General features: G+C 53.0%; 2 protein-coding genes across 4 annotated transcripts; one reads left to right on the top strand and one right to left on the bottom strand.

The window, feature by feature from the left end:
* Positions 1 to 1,263: 1,263 nt before the first annotated feature.
* On the bottom strand, positions 1,264 to 15,482 carry ALDH16A1 (aldehyde dehydrogenase 16 family member A1). 2 transcript variants are annotated; one of them, XM_068992217.1, is made up of 17 exons: positions 15,342 to 15,482; positions 9,841 to 9,943; positions 9,294 to 9,420; positions 8,136 to 8,314; positions 7,973 to 8,050; positions 7,661 to 7,842; positions 7,423 to 7,575; positions 6,539 to 6,724; positions 6,255 to 6,350; positions 5,909 to 6,045; positions 5,635 to 5,740; positions 5,427 to 5,551; positions 4,910 to 5,077; positions 4,430 to 4,631; positions 2,915 to 3,100; positions 2,449 to 2,571; positions 1,264 to 1,874 (listed from the first exon to the last, which is right to left on the bottom strand). In XM_068992217.1, exons 1-17 carry the CDS (start codon positions 15,429 to 15,431, stop codon positions 1,713 to 1,715), a joined length of 2,403 nt encoding a protein of 800 aa, XP_068848318.1. In that variant the 5' UTR covers positions 15,432 to 15,482; the 3' UTR covers positions 1,264 to 1,712. The 2 variants fall into 2 exon arrangements, with proteins under 2 accessions (XP_068848318.1, XP_068848319.1); XM_068992218.1 differs by lacking the exon at positions 7,423 to 7,575.
* Positions 15,483 to 16,605: 1,123 nt separating this feature from the next.
* Positions 16,606 to 21,813, top strand: PIH1D1 (PIH1 domain containing 1). 2 transcript variants are annotated; one of them, XM_068992480.1, is made up of 9 exons: positions 16,606 to 16,918; positions 17,286 to 17,352; positions 18,292 to 18,471; positions 19,625 to 19,686; positions 19,777 to 19,858; positions 20,453 to 20,582; positions 20,810 to 20,885; positions 21,431 to 21,574; positions 21,704 to 21,813. In XM_068992480.1, exons 1-9 carry the CDS (start codon positions 16,829 to 16,831, stop codon positions 21,743 to 21,745), a joined length of 873 nt encoding a protein of 290 aa, XP_068848581.1. In that variant the 5' UTR covers positions 16,606 to 16,828; the 3' UTR covers positions 21,746 to 21,813. The 2 variants fall into 2 exon arrangements, with proteins under 2 accessions (XP_068848581.1, XP_068848582.1); XM_068992481.1 differs by having other exon boundaries at positions 21,707 to 21,811.
* Positions 21,814 to 23,326: the final 1,513 nt, after the last annotated feature.

Genomic DNA, 23,326 nt, shown 5'->3' with positions numbered 1-23,326 from the left:
CTCTTGCCTCTTGGCCAGAGATGATTGGACCACTAGTGGACACCTGCCCCAGGCTGGCCAATCAGATTTCTTCTCCTGCGGCTGTGGCATTCATTGTCCTCTGCAGTCTTTGTTGGGGTTACGGAGACCTGCTGTAGTTGGCCTTGACTGATTCAAGCCTCAGGACTAATCGGAAGGTCACTGGGGCAGCCCATAGAATCTGGGAGGAAGCTGTTATCAAACCTCAGAGGAACTACAGCTTTCCAGGGACTTTCCTCCAAGATGTTCCTTGTGTCTTTCCTGTCTAAACATCCAGATTCTGGGAGAGGTGATTTATTCTGCCCAGCTTTAGCCAACTACTGATAGGAGGTTGTCCGTTTTCATTTGCTCCAGGACAAAATCAACCCCTAACAGCATGTATGTGTACCCATCACAGAATCTACCCAGTGAGTTTGGAACTATTAATGCCCCAGTTTACAGATGAGGAAACCAAGGCTCAGAGTGGTTAAGAAGCTTTCCTAAAGTTACATGGGTAGAAGGATTTAGAATAAGTAGACTGACAGATACGAGACCCAAGAGATCACGTGACCCAGAGACTAGACCTGAATACACTTCCTGCTTGCATTCAGGTTCTTAGGACCTAGGTACCCATCTGTGTGTCTTGCCCTATTTTCCGTACCTCTGTAGCCTTCCAAAAAATGCCCTTTTATCCTAAGCTAGTGTGAGTGGGTTCCTTGTGTCAAAAAGAATCCTCAAAGAGGACTTCTTCCCTGGTGGTCAATGGATAGGAATCTGCCTGCCAACACAGGGGATATGGGTCCAATCCCTGGTCCAGGAAGATTCCACATGCCCCGGAGCAACTAAAGCCCGTGCGCCAAACTACTGAGCCCATGAGCCACAGCTGAAGCTCATTTGTGTGCTTAGAGCCTGTGCTCCGCAACAAGAGAAGCCACCGCAGTGAGAAGCCTGTGCACTACAACAGAGAATAGCCTTTGCTCACTGCAACCAAAGACAGCCTGCATGTAGTAACTGAAGACCCAGCACAGCCAAAAATAAATACATAATTTTAAAAAATTAAAAAAAAACACTGTATGAAAACATAAGAGAATAAAAAAAAAGGAATTCTCAAAACAGCAGTATGCTGGAGTGGCTCATAGGAGCTGACTGTTAAAAATTCAGGAATTGTCAGCCGGCGGTTCAATCATCTGGAACTCAAGACTGACACAGTAGGAGATTTCACACCATGGACATTGGCCAACGTTACTTACCAGGGATTTTATTTTATTCCAGAAAGCCACTGTATTTTATTTTTTATTTTTTGGAGTATAATTGTTTTTGTGTGTGTGTTTGCAGTTTGCTTTACACCAGCACATCACAGATTTTGAGGCAAGGCATACTCAGAGAAAGCCAGGGAGCAGGAGCCACTGGATGGAAAAGACGAGAAGAGACAAGAGTCCCTAGAGCCCCGTCCAAAGCTTCTGCGTCCCCTTTATCTGTTTCACAAGCACTGCGTTGTCCTGGAGCCAGTCCACAGGGCCGCTGAGTCTCTGAATGAAATGGCCTCAATAGGCCAGAAGTTGCTATTTCCTCCCATCCTCCCCTCAGAAGCACAGCCAAGATTGGTCAGAGTTTATTGGAGGGCACGGGAACCATACTAAGGCAAGTTCCAGATGTCTGGCGTCAGTTGGGGTCCATGTCTTCCCTGTCCGAGATGGAGTGGGAGTGCTGGGCAATCAGTCCCCCATGGGCAGCCACAGGGCCTTGGTCCGTGCTGCCCGCAGCCCCAGCTCCGGGCCTGCCCCCTCAGCCTCCTGATCCCAGGCGCGTGGGCAGCCTCTGTTCACCCACACCGGCTTGAGGTTTCCTGCTGAGGCCCACTCCACAAACTGGGAGCCCTGGTGTGGGGAGAGGCAGAGACGCATGGTCAGCATATCTACTGGCTTGGTTGCTAAGCACATGCTTCCTTGGCAACAAGGGCTATTACTGAAGACAGGCTTGACCCTTGACCTAGGCTCTTTGGCTAGAAAGTTCAGCTCCCAGCAAGCAAACCTTCCAGATGCTGAGAGAAACAAGGCTGACCTTTATGGCTGTGGAACTTTCTTTCCTTAACAGCCCACACTCAAAGGGATGGGGCCAGCGGTAACTGTTGACGAGGAGTTTCCATCTGTTACTGTCAGGAGACCAAGAGGGTGGACTGTAGGCTTCTGACTCTGTTGCTAGGGTGTGGTCCTTAGCAATGGGTTGTCCATTGAGAGTAGGTCTTTGGGTTGGGCATCAGGCCCTTGTTGCTACGGAGATCCTCTTCCTTAGAATCAGGGGCTCTAAAGGGGCAGGACCTCAGAACCTAGCTGCCCAGAAGTTTCTCCCCTTTAGCAATGGGAATTCTAGGGGGAGTACAGCCAGGATCCCAGAAAAGGTAGAGTTTATTGGTGAAGTTTATGACACTGAAGATGGCAAAACAAAAAGTACCTGGGCAGATCCGAAATACCACAGGGCCTGGATGTCCTGGTGCAAGGCAAGGCAGCGGGTCAGGTGGTCCCGGTCTCCTGTTACCACATTCACCAGGCCTGCTGGCAATAAGGCGGCCATCTCCTAGCGGATGGGAGAGAGGGCCATCCAGGGTTGGAAGGAAGGGGGTCAGAGACGCTCAGGGCAGTCGGGAGGGTGAGGAATGAACATCGAGGGAGTGGCCATGGGGGTCCTGGCAGGAATGACTGTGGTCAGGACAGGGGTCATGACTGATAAAGGCTCACAGTCTGGAGAGAACCATCACTGGGACTACAAGGACTGAAGGCTCAGGTACCAGGATGTGGGTTACCATGGTTACCAAGGGGGGCGCTGAGAGCTAAGCTGCTGCAAGCCATGGGGCATCTTTCATCCCCTCTGCTGCTCCCCAGGCTGCTGGGAGTGGCGGCAGGCAGGCGGGCAACTGTACCTGGCAGACCTCCAAGGCAGGGATGGGACTGGCCCCGCTGGGCACCAAGACCACAGTGTTGCCGTGGGCCAGGGCGGGGGCCAGTAGAGACACGAAGGCAAGCAGGGGCCACTCATCCGGGCACACAATCGCCAGCACGCCCAGTGGCTCCCGCAGCCGAAGCACGGCGCCTCTCAGCTCTGCAACCTGCAGGGACAGGAAGGAGGTCAAGGGCAGAGCAGGGGAGCTGACTACCCTCCTCCAACCTTCTCTATCACCTGCCCTTTTTCTCCTCTCATCCCCAGTTTGCTTCTCCATAACAACTCCAATCATTGTAATGTAGATACTCTCATCAGCTGTGTGACCTTTAAAATGAGTATAATAATAATGCCTACCTCAGAGATTTGCTGTTAGGATAGAATGATTTTAACATGTGTACAGATCTCAAAACCTGGCCTATGGGCTTGTTGGCATGTGTGTGTGTATGTGTTTTAAGGTCTTCCTGACTATATTAATAATTGACTATCACTAAACTGCACACACTTTATTTTTCTGGCTCCGCCACCTCGAGGCATGTGGGATCTGAGTCCCTCAACCAGGGATCAAACCCGCACCCTCTGCACTGGAAGCAGGAAGCCTTAACCGTTGGACCACCAGGGAATTCACCTAAACTGCACACACTTTAAAAAGTACATTTGATGAGTTCTGATATATGTATACACCCACGAAGCCAACAACTACAATCAAGATAATGAACACCACCCTCCCAAATTTCCTTGTACCCCTGGATAATCCTTCCTTCCTGCCTCTACTTGAACCCTCTGTCTCTGTCCTCAGACAACCAGTGACCTGCTTTCTCTTTATAAACGAGTGTGTGTTTTCTAGGATTTCCTAGATATAGAATCATACAGCCTGTACTCTTTTATCTGGCTACTTTCATTCAGCATAGCCACTTTAAGCTTCACACATGCTGTAATTTGTCCCTTCCCGAGTGTGAGTAGGACCCCATGATATGGATGCCTTAAAAAAAAAAATTTTTTTTTAAAAATCTTTTAATTGCATCACATGGCATGTGGAATCTTAATTCCCTGAAAGGGATCAAACATGTACCTCCTGCATTGGAAGCCCAGGGTCTTTACCACTGGACCACTAGGGAAGTCCTTATGGTATGGATGGACCATAATTTGTTTACATATTAATCTACTGGGGACATCTGGATTCCTCTTTTGATTTACTATGAATAACGCTGCTAGACACATTTGTGCATAAGTCTTTGTATGGATACATGTGTTTATTTTTCTTGGGATAAAACCTAGAAATTGCATTTATTTAGATAAATACCTAGGAATCATGTTTAAAGTATATTTAACTTTTTAAGAAAGTGCCAAACTGTTTCCCAAAAGAGTTGTCCCATGGATGGTCCCACCTGCAGGCTCCAGAGAGCCACTGGACCCCCAGTCTGCTCTTTCCGGACCCCTTGCTCTGACCCCACTCCAGACTGCCTGCTCTGTCTGCTGGCCCACAGATCCCTCTCACCTGCAGGGCGCAGCCTTGGGCCTGGACCCGGGCCCCCCAGGCCCGAAGCCGCTTCACGCTCAGCTCCACCTCCGCCTTGGCGACCTTGAGCTCCACGCCGTGCCTCTCCAGCCTCGAGACCAGGTTGGGCTCTCGGCGTTGCAGTGCAGCCGCCAGGGCCCACAGCAGAGCCGCTCTGGCCGCTGGGGACTGGCTCATCCAGCTGTGGGTGGACGCAACCATGCACACTGGGGGTTGGCTTCCTCAGCCTGGCTCTTCCTGGTGCCCCACCTCTGTTCACAGGCCCTAGTCTGGTGGTCCAAGCCCCACTGCCCATCTGCCCAGGGAGGAAAGTGAGGGGCTGGAAATATCCTGTCAGCTCCGAGAGCTCAGATTCCACAGCCTGGAGTCCAGCCATGGGGTTTCAGACCCTGTCCTCTAACACCCCATGACCCCTGGCCTATCTCAAGCGATGCACCCGGCCTCCCCCTTCCAACTTACCCGGGGGCGGCCTGGTGAGCTGCCTCCACAGCACCGCGGATATCCTTGGCTCCGCCCTCAGCCACGTAGCCGTGGAGACTGCCCTGTGAATCCCGGATGGGCCTGGAACTCCTGGCTCCAGGAGCCTGGAAACGGCCCCCCACAAAGAGCCCATAGGGGGGTGCTGGGCTGCAGGAGGATGAGGGGTGGGGATGGGTCAGGGCCGCCCCGGCCCAGAACCCACCCTCACCCCTCCCTGGCTGGACCACTCCGGCTCCCACGAGCCTCTGCAGGACCCCGCACTCCTGGCCCCGTCAATCTCTGGGGGAGCACAGAATATCATCGAGCGGAACTGAGACTCTTGTCAGGCCTGGCAGCTGGGGGTGAGGCCGTTAAGACTCAGAAAGCAATTCTCAGCAGGACTCAGGGACCCCCCTCCTCCATGGCTCTAAAGACCCTCCTTTCAGTCTGGGGAGGATCCCCTCTTCCCCTCCACCCTCCAGGAATTCTGGGAGTTGGAGTCCCTGCACTAGCTCACCCTGTTTCAGGTCCAGCTGGTAGGGTTGAAGGAAGAGCAAGGCCAAAGGAGTCATAGTCGAGAGTCTTGGACAGGTAGGGAATCCAGGCAGGGGTCCCCGAAGGCCGCAGATACTCATACAGACCCTGGGAGAGGCGCAGTCAAGAGGCCGTGAGATGGGCACAAGGTGGCTGAAGGGGTGGTGCCATGCAGGGAGGGGGGTACTCACATCTTGCCCCCCATGCCAGGAGGACCCACTCTCCTTGCAGCCACCAGTGGGCACTGCAGGGTCCCTGAGGCCATGGGCATTGATCCAGACTGTGCCCACCTGGAGCCTGTGGGGAGCAGGAGACATCAGAGAGAAACGTAGAAAGTTGGGGGGGTGGTGAGTCAGAGAGGCGAGAATGGGATGGTGGGAGAGACCCACAGAGTGGTGAGACACGGAGACGGAAGCTGGGGCCTCCCAGCAGGACCCCTGTGTCCCCCAGCGGGTGTCCACTGACCCGTAGGCCAGCTCCAGGGCCTGTCCCAGTCTCTCGCTCCACACGCTGGCACTTCCTCCGCGGGGCGTCCCGTTGGCCACAGCCAGGGCCTCCTTGGCTGTGCGGAATGGGGAGGCCACCACCAGAGGCCATGGCACCTGGAGGGGGTGACAGAGGGGCTCGGAGGGCCTGGCTGGTCCCTCCCTCCAACACCCCATGACACCCTATGACACCCTAGGGGTCCACAGCTAGCAGCCCCCAGACCCAGTCCAAATGGCCACCCCAGGGACCTCTGTGTGCTGCTGCTGCTCATGCCCAGCAGAGGATGGGTGGACAGAGTAGGGCCTCTGGGACCTAAAGGGCTCACCTCTGTCTGGGTACATGGGGAGGCTGGAGGCAGATCAGAGACCAAAGTTGGGGGGAAGAATGGGCTGTCTGAGGGCACACTGCCAGCCTGGAAGACCTGGGAGAAGAGGAAAAGACCTGCGAGTCCCTTCCGGTCCTTCCTCCCCAAGGAACCAGGATCCAGACCCCCAGCCCCTCCTCCCTCAGACCCAGGGGTCCAGCCCCCGGCCCCTCCTCCCCCAGGCCCAGGAGTGAGATCTCAGGCCCCTCCTCCCCCGGAACTCCAGAGTCTGTACCCCGGCTCACCTGTGCACCTTGGCTCTGGGCCTCGCGCACGTAGCACTGCGCCAGGTCACGGGCGGCATCCCCCCGAGCTCCCATGTCCACGGCCCCGTCTAGCCCACAGCCGCAGCGCAGCCGCCCCATCCGTTCGTGGAGCCGCCTCATCGTCTCATCCCACACTGCCTCCTGGATGAGGAGTCTGAGGCCCCCCTGTTAGGAAAAGGGAGGGGTCAGAGTGGACAAACTCAGGGCACACGTGGACGGGCCACAGACCCACAGAGGGCCAAGATAGGGGGACATACGTGTAAAGGTCAGAGGAGGGTCTGGGCGAAGAGGCCGAGGACCCTGGAGACTCCCTGAGGCTCCAAACCCCAGGCGGGATGTGGAGTTACAGAAAGCTGGTGACGCAGAGTGAACAGAGAGGTTAGGAATCAAGAACATGGACACTCAGAAAAAGGAAGAGTCCCAATGAACAATAGGGGCTTCCCAGGTAGCTCAGTGGTAAAGAACCCATCTGCCAGTGCAGGAGACACAAGAGACATGGGTTCGATTCCTGGGCTGGGAAGATCCCCTTGAGGAAGAAATGGCAACCTACTCCAATATTTTTGCCTGGGAATTCTCATGGACAGAAGAGCCTGATGGGCTACAGTCCATGGTGTCGCAAAGATGTGTACACGACTCAGCGACTAAAGTAACAGTGAACGAAAGATACAGAGGCCCCTAATCTGCAGGACCGGGAGAGGTGGGAACGTGGAGACTCAGAAACTTGAGGGGCGATGGTGTAAAGATAAAAGGGTTTGGAGCCATAAAGAACTGAAAATTAAAATGAAAGAAGACAGGAGGCCCAAGCTCTGGTGACACAATGCCCAGCCCCCAGGACGGGGGATCCACGAGCACAGGAGTCTCACCCGGCTGCGGTCAGACCAGGCTGCATCCACGATACCCTCCACGGCCGAGTCCACATCCGCCACCTCCGTCAGCAGCAGCAGCGACTCAGCGCCCAGTGCCAGGCCCAGCTCTGGACCCCACCCTGCCAGGGTCCGCCTTAGGGCGCGTCCTTCCTAGAGGAGTCGCACAGCATTCAGAAGGGGGCGGAGCACGCTGGCCCCGCCCCAGCCGTGACCCCGCCCCACGCCTCCAAGATACCTCGATGGCTCCACAGAAGGCCACCTTCTGGACTCCAGGTTGGGCAGCCAGGACAGGCCCCAGGGAGGCAGGGCCGCTGATCACATTGAGGATTCCTGGGAATGGGCCTAGCTCCCCTGCCAGCTGGGCCAGGAGGAGGGGCATCGGGGAGGCTGGGGGCGCCAGGACCACCACAGTGCAGCCTGGGGGAAGTAGGCAGCTCAAGACCGAGGAGTCCAGACTCCCAGCTCCTCCTCCCTCAGACGCAGGGGTCCAGACCCCCTGCCCCTCCTCCCTCAGACGCAGGGGTCCAGGACCCCGCTGACCACTTACCCACAGCCAGCGCAGGGCAAATCCTCCACATCATGTCCAGGAAGGAGAAGGTGGGGGACAGGATGAGACCAATCACTCCTGCAGGAACAAAGGAGACTGGGTGCAGGCCCCGGGGGCAGGGCGAGGGAGGTGAGGGCTAGGGGCTGGGACTCCTGCGGCTCACCCATGGGCTCCCAGCCTGCCAGCGCCTCCTCCTGGGTGTGTGCCTGGACCGCGTGGTACTGGAGCAGCTGCTGGGCCAGGGGCACATCCCTGTCTCGAACTTCTCGAACGGCCCGTCCGGTAACCAGGGACTCCAGGGTCCACAGCAGCCGCTGGTGCTTTTGGATTGCCTTGGCCAGCCTGTGGAGCAGGCAGCGGGGGATGCCCATTTCTTACCACCCCTTGGCCAGGTAGAGTCCTGGAACACAGGCTGTGTCCCTGAACTATAGTTCCCAGGAGCCCTTGGGGCATCCCCACACTATCTACCAGGGGTGGAGGGCACCAAAGGTTGATGAGAAATGTAACGTGGGAAATACTCAAAACCTCAGGTTGCTCTGTAAAGATCTTGGCCACCTCCCTCAAAGGTGCCAGGAAATGAAAGCTTAACCTGTAATCTCAGTTGTTCTTTGGGAAATGGCATCTTTGTCTCTAACTTCCCCGAGAGTGTTTTGGGGTGGGAATTCTCTGGTGGTCCAGTGGTTAAGGCTCCGCGCCCCCAGTGCAGGGGGCCCAGATTCAATCCCTGATTAGGGAACCAGGTCCCATATGCGGCAACTAAGAGTTTGCATGCCACAACTACAGATCCCACATGCCCTGGTGGCTCTGTGGTAAAGAATCAGTTTGCAGTGCAGGAGCTGCAGGAGACGTGGGTTCAGTCCCTGGGTGGGGAAGATCCCCTGGAAGAGGGCATGGCAACCCACTCCAGTATTCTTGCCTGGGAGAATCCCATTGGCCAGAGGAGCCTGGCGGGCAACAGTCCATAGGATCACAAAGAGCTGGACACAACCGAAACGACTTAGCACACACTCATCATGCTACAGCTAAAACCCAACACAGCCAAATAAATAAATGTTTAAAAAACCCAAAAAAGTTTTGGGGGCTTCACCAGCCCCAAGGAGCTGTTGAGAAATGGTGCCCTGAAGAGTCCCAAGGATATTCAGGGAATCAGGCTTTGTCATTACAAATCTCAGCCAACAGTGGGAAATGGATGTTTCAGCTGCTCAAAGGCAAGCTGGGAACACGAGCCTGAGCTGCCAATGAATTCAGTGTGATGTTGGGAAAGAGTCTTTGTTCTCAAATCTGTCTCCATCCCCTGGGGTCCACACCTTGAGTGCATCACCTGGTCAGATGTTGGGCCCGAAACGCTCCGGGTTGCGTGCTCCAGTTCTCCAACGAGGCTCTGGCAGCCTCCACAGCTGCTGCCACATCCTCACTCTGTGCCTGCAGGCAACTGGCCAAGTTCTCTCCTGGGGAGATGAATGGGGGGACCCGGTTGGAAGGTGAGGGGAGCCTTTGTCAGAAATGGAGGGGGCTGACATTTCTGGAGCCCAGGAGTACCCCAAGGCAGTAAAGCTGGTCCCCTGCCCCACTCTGGGTCTCAGTTTTATCATCTGACAAATGGGGATAAATCTATATAGGTCTTTGCTCTGACTGCTGCCCACAGGCAAGGATGAGATTTTATGAGACAGCAACTTCAAAAGTATCCATAGGGGCTTAGGACCATAGCTAGGAGGACTGTTATCAAAGGAGCCAGAAATCTCAGCCTTCTTCTCCCACCAGCTGCTCCCTGCCTTCAGGCCCGTGAGCAAAGGGACTGGTGTGTTGTTGGTGGGGATGCCTGGGGCCACAGATGCCTCTCCCTCCCACGTCTGGGGGACGTCATATACCTGTGATGGGATCCTGGCAAGGCACTGAACTCCTGTGTTCCGGTTTTAACCACTGTCCATTAACATAGTGACCCAAGTGCCGGTCCTGGGTGTCCAACCAGGCCTGGGGGAGGTGGAAACAGTTAGGAAAGGGGTCTGAGAGCTGGCTGGGGGAGCTGGACCCCTACCCAGAGTCCTCTGGGAGAGGAATATCTGCCCCTTTTGCCTCATCAGTTATTTTCCTGTGTAGGAAGAAAATACATATAAATATATGTGTGTGATAAGTCACTCAGTCTTTGTGACCGCATGGACCATAGCTTGCCAGGCTCCTCTGTCCATGGGATTCCCTAGGCAAGAATACTGGAATGGGTTGCCGTGACCTTCTGCAGGGGATCCTCCCAAGCCAGGGATGGAACCTGCATCTCATATCTCCTGCATTGGCAGGCAGGTTCCTTACCATTTTAAAACACTAAATTCACCATTTTTAAATTCTGTTTTTTAAGTTGTTATGTTGTATTTTCACTTTCATTCAGCTCACGAATTTTTTTTTTTTTTTGATATGATATTCCATTGTCTGGAGTGATGGCATTTGGTTTATCTCTTCATCAGTTGATGGCCATTTGGGTTATTTTCTGCCTTTTGGCTATTGTGAATAGGACTGCTGTGAACATTCATGTACAAGTCTTTGTTTGAATACCTGTCTACTTCTTTTGGGTACATGTACCCCAGAGCTGCTGGATCACATAGCAATGTTCAGAGTAACTTATGCAGGAAACATCGAACTGTTTACCATAGCAACCATTTTACATTTCCCACCAGCAGTGTATGAAGGATGTCCTATTGACTTTTACACATGGAGAATGTGAACAAAGGATTAATAAAACTTTTTCTTCTCCATGGAGAAATGACCTTCTTGAATAGAAATGACTAGAACTTCCCTGGTGGTCCAGTGGTTAAGCATCTGCATTTCTAATGTGGGTTGGCTCCCTAGTCAGGGAACTAAGGTCCTGATGCAGCTAAAAAGAAAAGAAATGATTTCCCTGGAAATCTGATAAAATTGGTTATATGTCTAGACAACATTGACCCTTGACTGATCCACTATACCTGGACTGGGAAAACTGGGAATAGACTGTAAAAATCCAGTGGGAGACATCACTTTGCCAACAAAAGTCCATACAGTCAAAGCTATACGTAAGTCAAAGTCAAAGCTTTCCAGTAGTCACATGTGGATGAGAGAGTTGGACCATAAAGAAGACTGGGTGCCGAAGAATTGATGCTTTCTAACTGTGGCTGGGGAAGACTCTTGAGAGTTCCTAGAAGACCAAGAAGATCACTCCTTGCAAACCAGTCGAAAGTAACCCAGAAGAATTGATGCTGAAGTTCCAATACTTTGGCTACCTCATGTGAAAAGCCAGCTCACTGGAAAAGATCCTGATGCCGGGAAAGACTGAGGGCAACAGAAGAAGGGGGCAGCAGAGGATGAGATGATCAGATAGCATCACCAACTCAATGGACATGAATTTGAGCAAACTCTGGGAGATAGTGGAGGACAGAGGGGCCTGGCATGCTGCAGTCCATGGGGTCACAAAGAGTCAGACAAAACTTAGCAACGGGACAACAAGGACAACAACAACAATCTAGCAGTAAGTCAGAGCCCTGAGTGTTCCTGGAGTGCTCCACATTCTTAGGCTGGACATGTCCCTTGCCAGGACCCTGGAAGCAATGTCCACAGACTGTACCACTGCCAGAGGGTCTCTTTGGGAGGTGGGACTTTTAAGCCAGGTGGCTTCCACATCCCCCTGTATGAGGGCACTCTTAGCCTGGATCTTATAATACTCTGGCCTTGGCTAGCCCATCTGGAAGATGGGGATAATCACAGTCCCTCCCTATGTCACAGGTCAGTGGTGAGAATTAAATGGATCACTACGTGTCATATGCTCAGAAGGGCACTTACTTAAGACTTTCTATTAATTTTACTGCATTTCACCATCTCTGCTTCCTGTTTCTCTCCCTGGTCCTGTCTTCCCCAAATCCTTGTTAAATCTAAGATACCCTTCCTACTCTCTTGTTTCTGCAGACTGTTTTCTCTTTGCATCCCCAAGGCCTCAGTCTCCTGATTTTTCTCTTACTCTACCAGGTAGGCTTTCTCATTTTGTTTACTTTTTTTTATAATTAATAAGATTAAAAAATTATTGATTTACTTGGCTGCACTGGGTCTCAGTTGTGGAATGTGGGATCTTCGACATTTATTGTGGCAGCAGGATCTTTAGTTGTAGCATGTGGGGACTAGTTCCCTGACCAAGGATTGAACCCACACCCCCTGCATTGGAAGCACAGAGGCTTAGCCACTGGACCACCAGGAAAGTCCTCGTTTTTCTCTTAAAAAAAAAAAAATTCTTCTTATTTATTTTTGATCATCCCATGCAGCATGCTGGGCTTAGTTCCCCGACCAGGGATTGCACCCACAGCCCCTGTGGTAGAAACGCAAAGTCTTAACCATGGGACCACCAGGGAAATGCCCTCGTTTCTCTTTAAACAATTTTTAAGTAAAGTAAAAATTCAGAAGTTCCAAATTCAAAGGCCCCCATGGGAAGTCACATTTTAGAAAAAGTTGGGGATGTGTGAACATGAGTTGGACACTAGACAATATTAAAGAATGGCTGTTCTTGTTGCTAATGTGAAAATGGCCTGGTGGTCATGTTGCAAAACGAGTCCTTATCCGTTAGAAATGAAGATTCAAATATTTATGAGAAGTTAACAGGCCATCGGGTTTTAAATCACTCCAGGAAAAAAAAGAGAAAACAAAGAGCTGCAGCACTGGATGACTGTTGACATTGAGTGATGAGTGAATTAGAGTTCATAATTTAAGTACTCTGTGAAAGTTTGCAAAACTCCCCCCTCAAAGAAAAACAAAACCTGGAAAGAATGTTCCACAAGGTCCTGGCAGGCCATGCTGGGGTGAGAAGAGGCCACTGGTAGAGACCAAGAACTCAGGACTTGTCTAAAAAGACAGTTAGCTATTGGATCCAGATGATATTTGTCAGGGAATGTGAGCCAAAGGTTGCCAAACTTTGGAATTTTATTTTCAAGAGAAGCTGGAATCCCGGATGTTTACTTGAAATTAGTTGTCCACTAACGCACATTTTTAAAAATAAAGTTCAGGCCAAAGAAAACATGTTAGCTGGTTGAATCTGGTCCACAGACTGTAAGGTTGAGCTGCGGGGCGGCAGGGGGGTGGTGGTGAGAGTTGTGGGGGTCCATGGGCTCTGGAATCCAGGGTTCAGGTTCAAATCTCAGTTTGACATTTAAGCTGTGTTGACCATCAGGCTTCCCTGGTGGCTCAGAGGTTAAAGCGTCTGCCTTTGATGAGGGAGACCCGGGTTCGATCCCTGGGTCGGGAAGATCCCCTGGAAAAGGAAATGGCAATCCACTCTAGTATTCTTGCCTGGAGAATCCCATGGACAGAGAAGCCTAGTAGGTTACAGTCCACGGGGTCCTCACCTTGACCATCAGCCAATTACTTACCTCTTTAAGCCTGTGTGCTATCACTAAATGACAATAATCCCCTTTCACAACTGTTTTGGGGATTAAATGATATCATCCTGCGCACAGGGGTTTCCCTGGCATCGGTAAAGAATCCACCTGCAATGTGGGAGACCTGGGTTCGATCCCTGGGTTGGGAAGACCCCCTAGAGGAGGCATGGCAACCCACTCCAGTATTCTTGCCTAGAGAATCCCCATGGACAGAGGAGCCTGGTGGGCTGTAGTCCATGGGGTCACAGATTGAACACAACTGAGTGACTAAGCACTTCCTAAGCACAGAGGCTGGCACATAGAAAGCACTCAACAAATATAAGCGATTTATTGAGTATTATGCCATTATTACTATTTCAGGATAGTCCATTTCTAACCAACCTCCAAGTGTGGGAATTCTCTGTATTCCATCCCAGATCCACTGATGTGAGAGTACACTGTGCCCGTGCTCAGTCGCTTCAGTCGTGTCCAACTCTGCAACTCTATGCACTGTAGCCCACCAGGCTCCTCTGTCCATGGGATTTTCCAAGCAAGAATACTGGAGTGTGTTGCCATTTCCTCCTTCAGAGATCTTCCTGACCCAGGGATCAAACCCACGTCTCTTGCATTGCATGCAGATTCTTAATCGCTGAGCCACCAGGGAAGCCCTACACTACATTTCTAAATAATCTTATCATTCCCACTATTCAATTCTCTTTCTTCTGTGAGCTCCCTGTCTCCAGACCCGAGGCCCAGGCACAGGCAGTATCTGACTCCTGCACATGACCCAAGGCTGTCCCCAGGTCCCTCTCATCACAGCTTTGTGATAACCAAGCCCAACCTTTCTGCAACCCTACTCTTCCTGGGTGAGGTGGGAGGACAAGGACAGGGCCAGACACGAGGCATTGTCCTTGCCCTCTCAGTATCTCAAACCCTGTTCCTCCTGCATCTCTACAGCCCACACCAGGCTCTGGTCTTATCTTCTTCCACGTATGTGAACCATTGTTCTAACCTCTTCCTCTTTCCCTCCAGAGAAACCCAAGCTTCTTACACGTGGGTGCCAGAGGGCCCTGTGAGATCAGGATGGCTCCATGGGGGATTCTGAGGGACCTGTATAGAAAATTTGAGGCACTCTACTTATACAGAAGGGATAGGCTACCCACTCCAGTATTCTTGGGCTTCTGTTGCGGCTCAGCTGCTAAAGAATCCGCCTGCAATGCGGGAAAGAGACCTGGGTTCGATCTTTGGGCTGGCAAGAATCCCCTGGAGAAGGGATTCTGGCCTGGAGAATTCCATGGGTTGTATAGTCCATGGGGTCGCAAAGAGTCGGACATGACTGAGCGACTTTCACTACTTATACAGGGAACCCTAAGAGCGTTCTGGGGGACTCTTGAGGGATCACTGGAGCCCCACGAGATTATTCTGAGGGGTCGAAGGTAATTACAGGAAGTTCTGATATATCCTGGGGTTCTGAGAGTTCCTGAGACTATAGGAACTTCACAAGTATTGAAGTGATGGCTGAGGAATCCCGGGGGCTCCTTGGAGGTCTCCAGATGGTCAAAGGAGACCTCCTCCTGGAATTCTAGGGCCCCGGGAGCCATAGGGTGTTCTGAGGAATCACGGGAAATCTACGCAGGCTCTGAGCGCCCTCAGAATTCTGAGCGCCACAGGAATTCTGAGTCCGCAGGGATCACAGGAGGTTCTGAGGGGACCCTGAAGAACCACAGGACCCACTGGATGGATTCTGAAGAGTAGGAGAAACGGTACACCGAGTCTTGGGGCGTGGAACAGAACAGGCACGAAGACTCGCGAGAACAGACAAAACGGCAAAGAGACAGCAACCGTGAAGGGCCAAGGGAACGCCCTCCAGCCTGGATCCCACGGAGCAGCGGGAGCCGAGGGGGCGGAGCTGCTGAGCTGCCGCGGTGGATCACGGGAGTCCGCGAGCAAAACTGGGCCCTAAAGACCGCGAAGGGGGATAGGCAGCGCGGATCCAGGCAAGCCCTCACCAGTGCGCATGCGTGGCTCTCCGGTGCCGGTCCGTATTCCAGCGTCGTGAAGATCTCGCAGGCCCGCGATGCTGTGCGCGCCGCAGCCATCACTCTCTCAGACCGTTTTCCACGGACTGCAGGGCTCTCTGCCCGAAAGAACGTGGAGGTCCGAAGGGCAGCACCGCCCCCTGTAGCCCAAAGGGCGGAGCTACAGGAGATAGGCGGTAACTCCGCCTTAGCACCCGGTTACTCCGCTTATAGGTCTGTGCGTGGGAAGTACAGTTTGGAGCATGCGCAGTCCTCAAAGGCGGGGGAATGAAAATGTATGTGCTAAGTCATTTCAGTCGTGTCCGACTCTTTGCGATCACATGGACTAGCCCGCCAGGCTCCTCTATGCATGGGGTTCTCCTGGCAAGAATACCAGAGTGGGTTGCCATGCCTTCCTCTAGGGGATCTTTCCAACCCTGGGATCGAACCCCTATCTCCTGCGGCTCCTGCATTGCAGACTGATTCTTTACCGCTGAGCCAGCGGGAAAGCCGAGAAAGAAAATATGGGTGCCTTCAAATAGTTCCGAGGCCTTCATATTTAGAAGAGTGGCCGAATTGGTGTGTTCCCATCACCCTGTTCATATTGGAGATCGAAAGTGTGACTTTTAGTCCGAAATACCTTTACTTGAGAATCGAATCTATCTTTTGAGGACGAGGTGATTGAGATCAGACAGGAGTCTTTTAGGATGGACACCGAGGTAAAGGGGCTTCCCTGGTGGCTCAGACGGTAAAGAATCCACCTGCAATGCAGGAGACACAGGTTCGATTCCTGGGTCAGGAAGATCCCCTGGAGAAGTGAATGGCAACCCACTCCTGTGTTCTTGCCTGGAGAATTCCATGGACAGAGGAGCCTGGCGGTTTACAGTCCATGGGATCACAAAGAGTCGGCCACGACTGAGCGACTTTCACTTCATTGAGGTTAAGGCTTTAAAAGTGTGCTAGCTTTGCCCAGTAATCTGGCCAGATGTGGCTGCGGGAAGGGGCGGAAGTGTAGCTTCTGTGGCTGGCGAGAAGGGGCGGAAGTGTGGCTTTATACCACACAGGAAGTGTGTCAAATAGTGACTACCAAGATTTAGTTTTGATTGGTTGAGATAGTGGCGTGGCTTCAGACTTAGACTGGATTGGTCTGTGATTAGGAATGCGGTTGTAGGATTGGTGAATGAGCTTTGCTTAGTAAGAAGTGTGGCCTATCCGAGTTCCTGGTTACGCAGAGACCGGAAGAGTGCTTGTTATTTACATATTTGGCACTTAGTCTAGAGATACTGGCTCCCGAGAGATTTGACGCAGTATCTGGTCTGAGTGAAATTATAGTCTCAGGCCAGGTCCGCAGATTTTCGTACAGAATTGTGGGTGTCGGGAGTCGGTTGAGGACCAGGAAGCAGTCCTCAGAATTCGGTTCCCGCTGAAGGTCCCCCCACGTTGAGGTTGCTGAGGACGCCTAGGTCTGTTGCAGGGCCATGGCCGACTCGAAGCTGCTGGTGCCGGAGCTGAACGATGCAGAGACGATGGGCGCTGAGACGTCGCGTTTCCAGGAGCTGCTGCTGCAGGTGCAGACTGAATGGACTCCTGGGTCCCAGGGGATTCGGGGGAATTTTTTTTTTTTTTTTTTTTGGTGGGGTGTGGTTTGTGAACGTGTGCGCGCTCAGAAAGGGGACGACAGTTCCCAGCATGCACTGGGAAGGCAACAGGGCCTATGGGAGTTGTAGTTGTTTAAATTTGCTACTCTTTGGATGAAATGGGAGTAAGCTTGGGGTTGTTCTTCAGGTTTCTCAAAGTAGGAAGGGGACATAGTATGTCTTATGCCCTGCCTGGCTCATATAGGTAAACAGTATTACTCAGTGAACCCTTGAGGAACAAATGAGGGGGTTCTGAGAGCACAAATGCTAAGCCTGGAAATTGTTTTTCTTCACGCAGGCCTCCAAGGAGCTCCAGCAAGCCCAAACAAGCAGACCAGAATCCACACAGATACAGCCTCAACCTGGTGAGAAAGACAGAAACCCAAGGAGAGAGGGATTGAGTCCCAGAGAGAGGTGGACACAGCCTGGGGACAGGGAGCATAAGGAGAGGAGAGGGGAAGGAGACACAGTAGCAGGGTATAGAGGCCTTGGGTGGTGAGAGTGAACAGAGACCCAGAGGAAGCAGGGAGGTTACTGAGATCCAAAGAGGGGGAGGAGTAAATTAGGCGATTGAGATGGACATATATATATATTACTATATGGTGGCTCAGCCGGTAAAGAATCCGCCTGCAATGCAGGAGACCTGGATTTGATCCCTGGGTTGGGAAGATCCTCTGGAGAAGGGAATGGCAACCCACTCCAGTATTCTTGCCTGGAGAGTTCCATGGACAGAGAAGCCAGGCAGGCTACAGTCCATGGGGTTGGAAACAGTCAGACAGGACTGAGTGACTAACACACACATATATAAAATAGATAACTAGGGGCTTCCCTGGCGGTCCAGTGGTTAAGATTCCAAGCTTCCACTGCAGAGGGCTCAGGTTCAATGCCTGGTTAGGGAACCAAGACCCCACATGCTACTAAGAGTGGCCAAAAAGTTAAAAAAAAAACACCACCATCAAAACCTAATAGGGACCTACTGTGTAACACAAGGAACTCTACTCAGTACTCTGTAATGACCTGTATGGGAAGAGAATCTAAAAAAGCGTGAATATGTATATATGTAGAACTGACTTGCTTTGCTGTGTAACAGAAAGTAACACAACTATACTCCAATAAAAATTTTAAAAAGAGATAGAGGGAATGGGTGACTCGGGGGCCAGAGATTCAAAGAGAATCAGAAATCCCAAGGAAGAGACCCAGAAAGTGGAGGACTAATACTCAAGGAGGGGGAACAGATCAAAAGAAGGATGGACACCGAGACCCACGCAGAGACAGATGGTCAAGGACAAACCCATTCCCACCAGGTTTCTGCATCAAGACAAACTCAGCTGAAGGGAAGGTTTTCGTCAACATCTGTCACTCTCCCTCCATCCCTCCACCGGCTGACTTGACCGAGGATGAGCTGCTTCAAATGCTGGAGGAAGACCAGGCTGGGTTTCGCATCCCCATGAGTCTGGGAGAGCCACATGCGGAACTGGATGCAAGTCAGTGCCTTGAGAAGACCCAGGAGTCTACCCCCCACCCCCACCCCCATGATCCTTTCTTCCCTAGGACCAAAGATTCCAGGACCCAGGACCACCCTCCCTCAGAACCTGGAAACTTGTTCCCCTGTGCCCCCAACCCTCTATCTGATCCTTTTCCCCAAGGCATATCTCTAACCTCCTGGGTGTCCACAGTCTCTCTGGGCAGTCCTGGTTCTACTCACCTGACCAGTCTGGCACTTCTCCATGCCCCACCCCAGGAGAGAGTGGGGCTGGGAAGGTGCTCATTAGCTGATCTGACTCTAGTCCTTGGCCAGCTCTCACTCAACCCTGTTTTCTCCTGCACCCTTCTCCCCTGTCTCTATGTCTCTGCCTTGTCTCATCTCTGTTGAGTTTCTGTCTCTCTATCCTTGTTTTTTCAATTCACATGTGTCCCCTGAAGCCTCTTGGGATGATTCCTTGGCCAGTGCCTTGGGAAGTAGGCACTTATCAAAACCCAGAACCTGCCCTTGAGAAACTCTCAGTCTTGGATGAGGGCAAAGGAGGCAGATGCGATTTCAGTATGGTGTGATTCTGTGCTGGGCTGGAGGGGGTTCTTCTCTCCCACTAAAGGATCGGGGAAGGCTTCCTGGAGGAGGACACATTGGATATAAGATTGGAAGGAATCAGAGCAGTTCATCAGGCCAAGATAGAGAAGAGGGTCTTAAGCAGAGAGGAGAGAGGGGTCCAGAGGCTGGAGAAATGATTCAGTTGGTCAGTGATCGGTAGTGATGGGAGGAAATTTACAGGGACGAAGAGCGGGAGAAGTGAAATTCTCTGCAGCTGGAAGGGAGCTAACCATGCAGGGCCTCCAGCGCCAGGCTGAAGAACTCAGCCTTACCCCAGTGGCGCTGGGGAGCCCTGGGAGGACTGTGAACTGGGGAGGGTGAGCAGGGTGAGCTCTGGGACTTGGTGGGAAAGGGCCAGAGGGGAAGAGACGAGACTAGGCGGTGGGTATGAGTCCAGACTGGCAAGTTTGGTGTCTTTGACTTCCTAATTGTCTCTGGGTTTCTCTGGGTCCGTGGCTGCTGTCCTTGATTGTGTTGTCCTTGACTGTGTCTGGGCCTTGGGGTTCCCACCGAGGGCTGGGGGTCTCACCCCCTTTCTCTCCCCGCAGAAGGCCAGGGTTGTACCGCCTACGACGTAGCTGTCAACAGCGACTTCTTCCGGAGGATGCAGGTTGGGGGCGGGGCTGCGGGGGAGGCCTGGGCCGGGGCCTCTCCCTCCACCCCTTCAGCGCTCCCGCATCTCCTCTCTCTTCATCCCTAGAACAGCGATTTCTTGCGAGAGCTCGTGATCACCATCGCCAGAGAGGGCCTTGAGGACAAATACGGCCTGCAGCTGAATCCAGGTGAGGGGGTGGGGCCAGGGCTGCCGGGAGGAGCAGCCCCGGTGCAGTTCGGGGGCAGCTCCTGCGAGAAGTAGGACTAGTGTGGGCAGGGGTTATACTAGCCTCTGGGCTGTAGGGGGCTTCCCCGGTGGCTCAGCGGTAAAGAATCCACCTACACTGCAGGAGACGCAGGAGCCCATCCTGGGCTCAGGGAAATCCCCTGGAGGAGGGCATGGCATCCTGCCGCCGTATTCTTACCTGGAAAATTCCATGGACAGAGGAGCCTGGCACATTACAGCCCACGGGGTCGCAGAGAGTTGGGCATGACTGAAGAGACTGGGCACACTCTAGGCTGTAGAGTTCAGGAAGAGGGCTCTGGGAGGAGAGGGAAAGAGGCCCAGGATTTCAGAGAAGGGACGGGGTCTGGAGAGCCCGAAGGGGCGGGGCTAATGCAGACAGGCTTTCTAAAGTCTAGCTCGCAGGTGTGGTCAGATCCCTGACCCCGGAGCCTTTCCCGTGAGGCTCTCCCAGCACAGGACCCTCTTCCCCTGGGGAGAAAGAACAGAAGGAAACCTGGGCTCATGTGACTTCTGACCCTGTGCTCCTTCCCCTCAGAGTGGCGCATACTGAAGAACAGACCTTTCCTGGGCTCCATCTCCCAGCAAAATATCCGCTCCCAGCAGCGTCCTCGGATCCAGGAGCTGGGGAACCTATACACGCCCAGCTCCCCGAGACCTGAGGCAGGGTGGGCATTCGACGGGGCCCCTATCTCCTGTCTCCCCGACATTCTTTGTAATATCTCGCTCCATACTTCGGGACGGGGTCCTGGGGCTCTGGGAACACAGAAGGAAGCGAAGTGGAATTTCACCTGGGAAGGTGTCCTGAGGCCCCAGGGCTGGGAGGGAGCAAGAGGCAATAGTCCTGGCCAAGCCCTGGTGGCTTTCCTGAATTCTGGGTCTTGTTCCTCCCCAGCCCTGAGAAGCCTCACCTGAGCCTTTGGCTGGAGGCCCCTGACCTCCTCTTGGCTGAAATCGACCTCCCCAAACTGGTGAGCGCATTCCCGGGAGGTCTGGGGTCTTGGACAGGGAGTGATGAGAGAGATTCCAACGAATGTTGCTAGACCAGTGTGAGCCTGGCTAGTGCTGCCCCGTGACCCCAGCTGCCTCCTCTGTTCCCTGGGGTCCTTAGGCCCACTTCTGGTGCCGTCCTTACAGTGCTCAGACCTGTATTACTGTGTCCCACCTTTTTCCGGGGCATCCCTGGTGGCTCGGATGGTAGACAGACTGCCTGCAATGCAGGAGACCAGGTTAAATCCCAGGGTTGGGAAGATCTCCTGGAGAAGGAAATGGCAAAGCCGCTCCAGTATCCTTGCCTGGAAAATTCCGTGGACCGAGGAGCCTGGTGGGCTACAGTCCATGGGGTCTCAAAGAGTGGGGCATGACAGTGACTAACACTTTGAGTTTCACCTTTTTCCCGGGCAATTAGACTCTTTAAATATGGTACCCCAACACGTGAGGCTTCTCTCTCTGGTCTGTGTTCTGATCATCCTGCTGCTGGGAAGGGAAGGGTGGGCTGATTCTCCCGCACCTCCAGGATGGTGCTCTGGGGCTGTCGCTGGAAGTCGGGGAGAATCGCCTGGTGATGGGGGGCCCCCAGCAGCTGTACCATCTGGATACCTACATCCCCCTGCGGATCAACTGTGATGAGAGCAAGGCAGCCTTCCATCAGAAGAGAAAGGTACCTGGGGGGCTGGGGGTTTGGGGAAGCTAGGAACCCTGGAAGGCCTAAACTCTTGGATCTGAGGGAAGAGGGGGCAGGGGGCTGGACCCCTGGGCTCTGAATCCTCTCTCCGCTTTCTCTCCTCAGCAGTTGATGGTGGCGATGCCTCTTCTCTCAGTGCCTTCTTGACCGGATGTCTTCCTGTGCTTCTGTTGAGGGGAGAGGCTGGTGGCTTCTCTAAAACTGAAATAAAAGATATTTGCCTTTGTCTTGTGTCTGGCTAGGAGTACATGGAGAATGGGAGGGAAGATGGACATTGGGCTGGAGTCCCGTAGAGGTCACTGCCCCAGCTCAGGCCTCGTCCTCTTCCCGGGATGTTCTCCCTGGCATCCTGACCTCTTGTCCCACCCCTTGTTTGTCCCCAACAAGGTCTCAGGGCTGACCTTGCCCAGCTCCTGTTCACGGCTCCTCCTTGGCTCTCCAGCACTGCTGGGAGAAGGTCCAAGCACTCAAGGCTCTGCTATCTGGTCCCCTTCACACTCCATTTTGTCTCTTCCAGTCACTCAGGCTAATCACGATGAACCACACTGGTTTTTTGTGCCTTTCTGTAGTTCCCCTTGGTTGGATCCTTTTCTCCAGTACACCTACCCAGTTCTACTCCAGTCCTTCTCGTTGTTTGCCCTCACAGGGCTCATCTGACTTTCCACCAACACCTTGCCCCCACCATCCCAATTTTCCTTCTTAGTGAGCTTTCCCTGGAAAGCCTTTCAGTTCTTCAGGTTTTCTCTGATTTTCCCTGGTTTCCTCCTCTGGTGGTCCCCAATACTCAGTGTTACTCATTAGTGCGATGCACCCTATGGTGTGACAATGCCTGACCCCCAGTTGTTCACTCGCTAAGTCTGTCCAACTGTGTTTGACCCCATGGGCTGCCAGGCTCCTCTTGTCTTCCACTATCTCCTGGAGTTTGCTCATATTCATGTCCATTGAGTCGGTGATGCTATCTAACCATCTCATCCTTTGCTGCTCCCTTCTCATTTTGCCTCAATCTTTCCCAGCATCAGGGTCTTTTCCAATGAGTCGGATGGTCACAACAAGTAGCTAAAATATTGGAGCTTCAGCTTCAGCATTAGTACGAACTATTTGTTCAGTCAATGAATGATTGCCAACATCCTCTTCTTCCATAGTGAATCCTAGGAAGATAGATAAATGCAGGAGCTTCAGTGGCAAATGTTGAAAGAACAGCCAGGTGGCCAGTGTGGCTGGAAATGAATGAACTGGGTGGTGAGAAAGTAAAAAGATTTGGGGATGACATTGAGTAGGATCCCTTGGTCCTAAGGAGTGAATTTGGGCTCCGTGTCCAAAAGAGGGCGCAACGCAACTTCAGTCCATTGTCTCAGAGAACTACAACTCCCAGCAGCCCTCTGAGTATGCAGTCATTCAGAAGAAAACGGTGAAGTCCAGCGGCCGCTGGGACTTGTAGTTTGCACAGGAACCCTCCGTGGGAGGCTGAAGAACTCATTCCCGGGTCCCGAAAATGTGGGGCTGGGTCCTCTCTGCCTTCCGCGGTCTCCATGGTGATGGTTCCGGCGAAGGCTCGGGATCTGGCAGCCGCGGGGCTCCCCTCCCACTCCCTCCTCTTCACCATCTGCTCCACCTTCACACCTGGCTCGGAGCCGCGGCCGCCGCCTCCACACCCAGACCGGGGATTCTGCCGCCGCAGGGTGGCGCGTGCGGACGGCTCCGCGGGCTTCTCCCCCAGACTCTGGAGTC

Source organism: Capricornis sumatraensis, chromosome 20 (assembly GCF_032405125.1).
Source record: "Capricornis sumatraensis isolate serow.1 chromosome 20, serow.2, whole genome shotgun sequence".
Classification (NCBI taxonomy): Eukaryota; Metazoa; Chordata; class Mammalia; order Artiodactyla; family Bovidae; genus Capricornis; species Capricornis sumatraensis.
The sequence above is the reverse complement of the archived record's forward strand: the minus strand, read 5'-3'. Positions and strand labels throughout refer to the sequence as shown.

What these genes read in the sequence shown, in the direction of transcription:
- ALDH16A1 (XM_068992217.1), bottom strand. Translation starts at nt 15,431, where the DNA reads ATGGCTGCGGCGCGCACAGCATCGCGGGCCTGCGAGATCTTCACGACG. An exon ending in AGAGCCACGCATGCGCACTG is followed by an intron (nt 9,944 to 15,341) that starts GTGAGGGCTTGC and finishes CACCTCCCCCAG; the next exon opens with GCCTGGTTGGACACCCAGGA. An exon ending in GCCCTGGAGCTGGCCTACGG is followed by an intron (nt 5,741 to 5,908) that starts GTCAGTGGACAC and finishes TGCTCCCCACAG; the next exon opens with GCTCCAGGTGGGCACAGTCT.
- PIH1D1 (XM_068992480.1), top strand. Translation starts at nt 16,829, where the DNA reads ATGGCCGACTCGAAGCTGCTGGTGCCGGAGCTGAACGATGCAGAGACG. An exon ending in TCCAGGAGCTGCTGCTGCAG is followed by an intron (nt 16,919 to 17,285) that starts GTGCAGACTGAA and finishes TTCTTCACGCAG; the next exon opens with GCCTCCAAGGAGCTCCAGCA. An exon ending in TCCCCGAGACCTGAGGCAGG is followed by an intron (nt 20,583 to 20,809) that starts GTGGGCATTCGA and finishes GTTCCTCCCCAG; the next exon opens with CCCTGAGAAGCCTCACCTGA.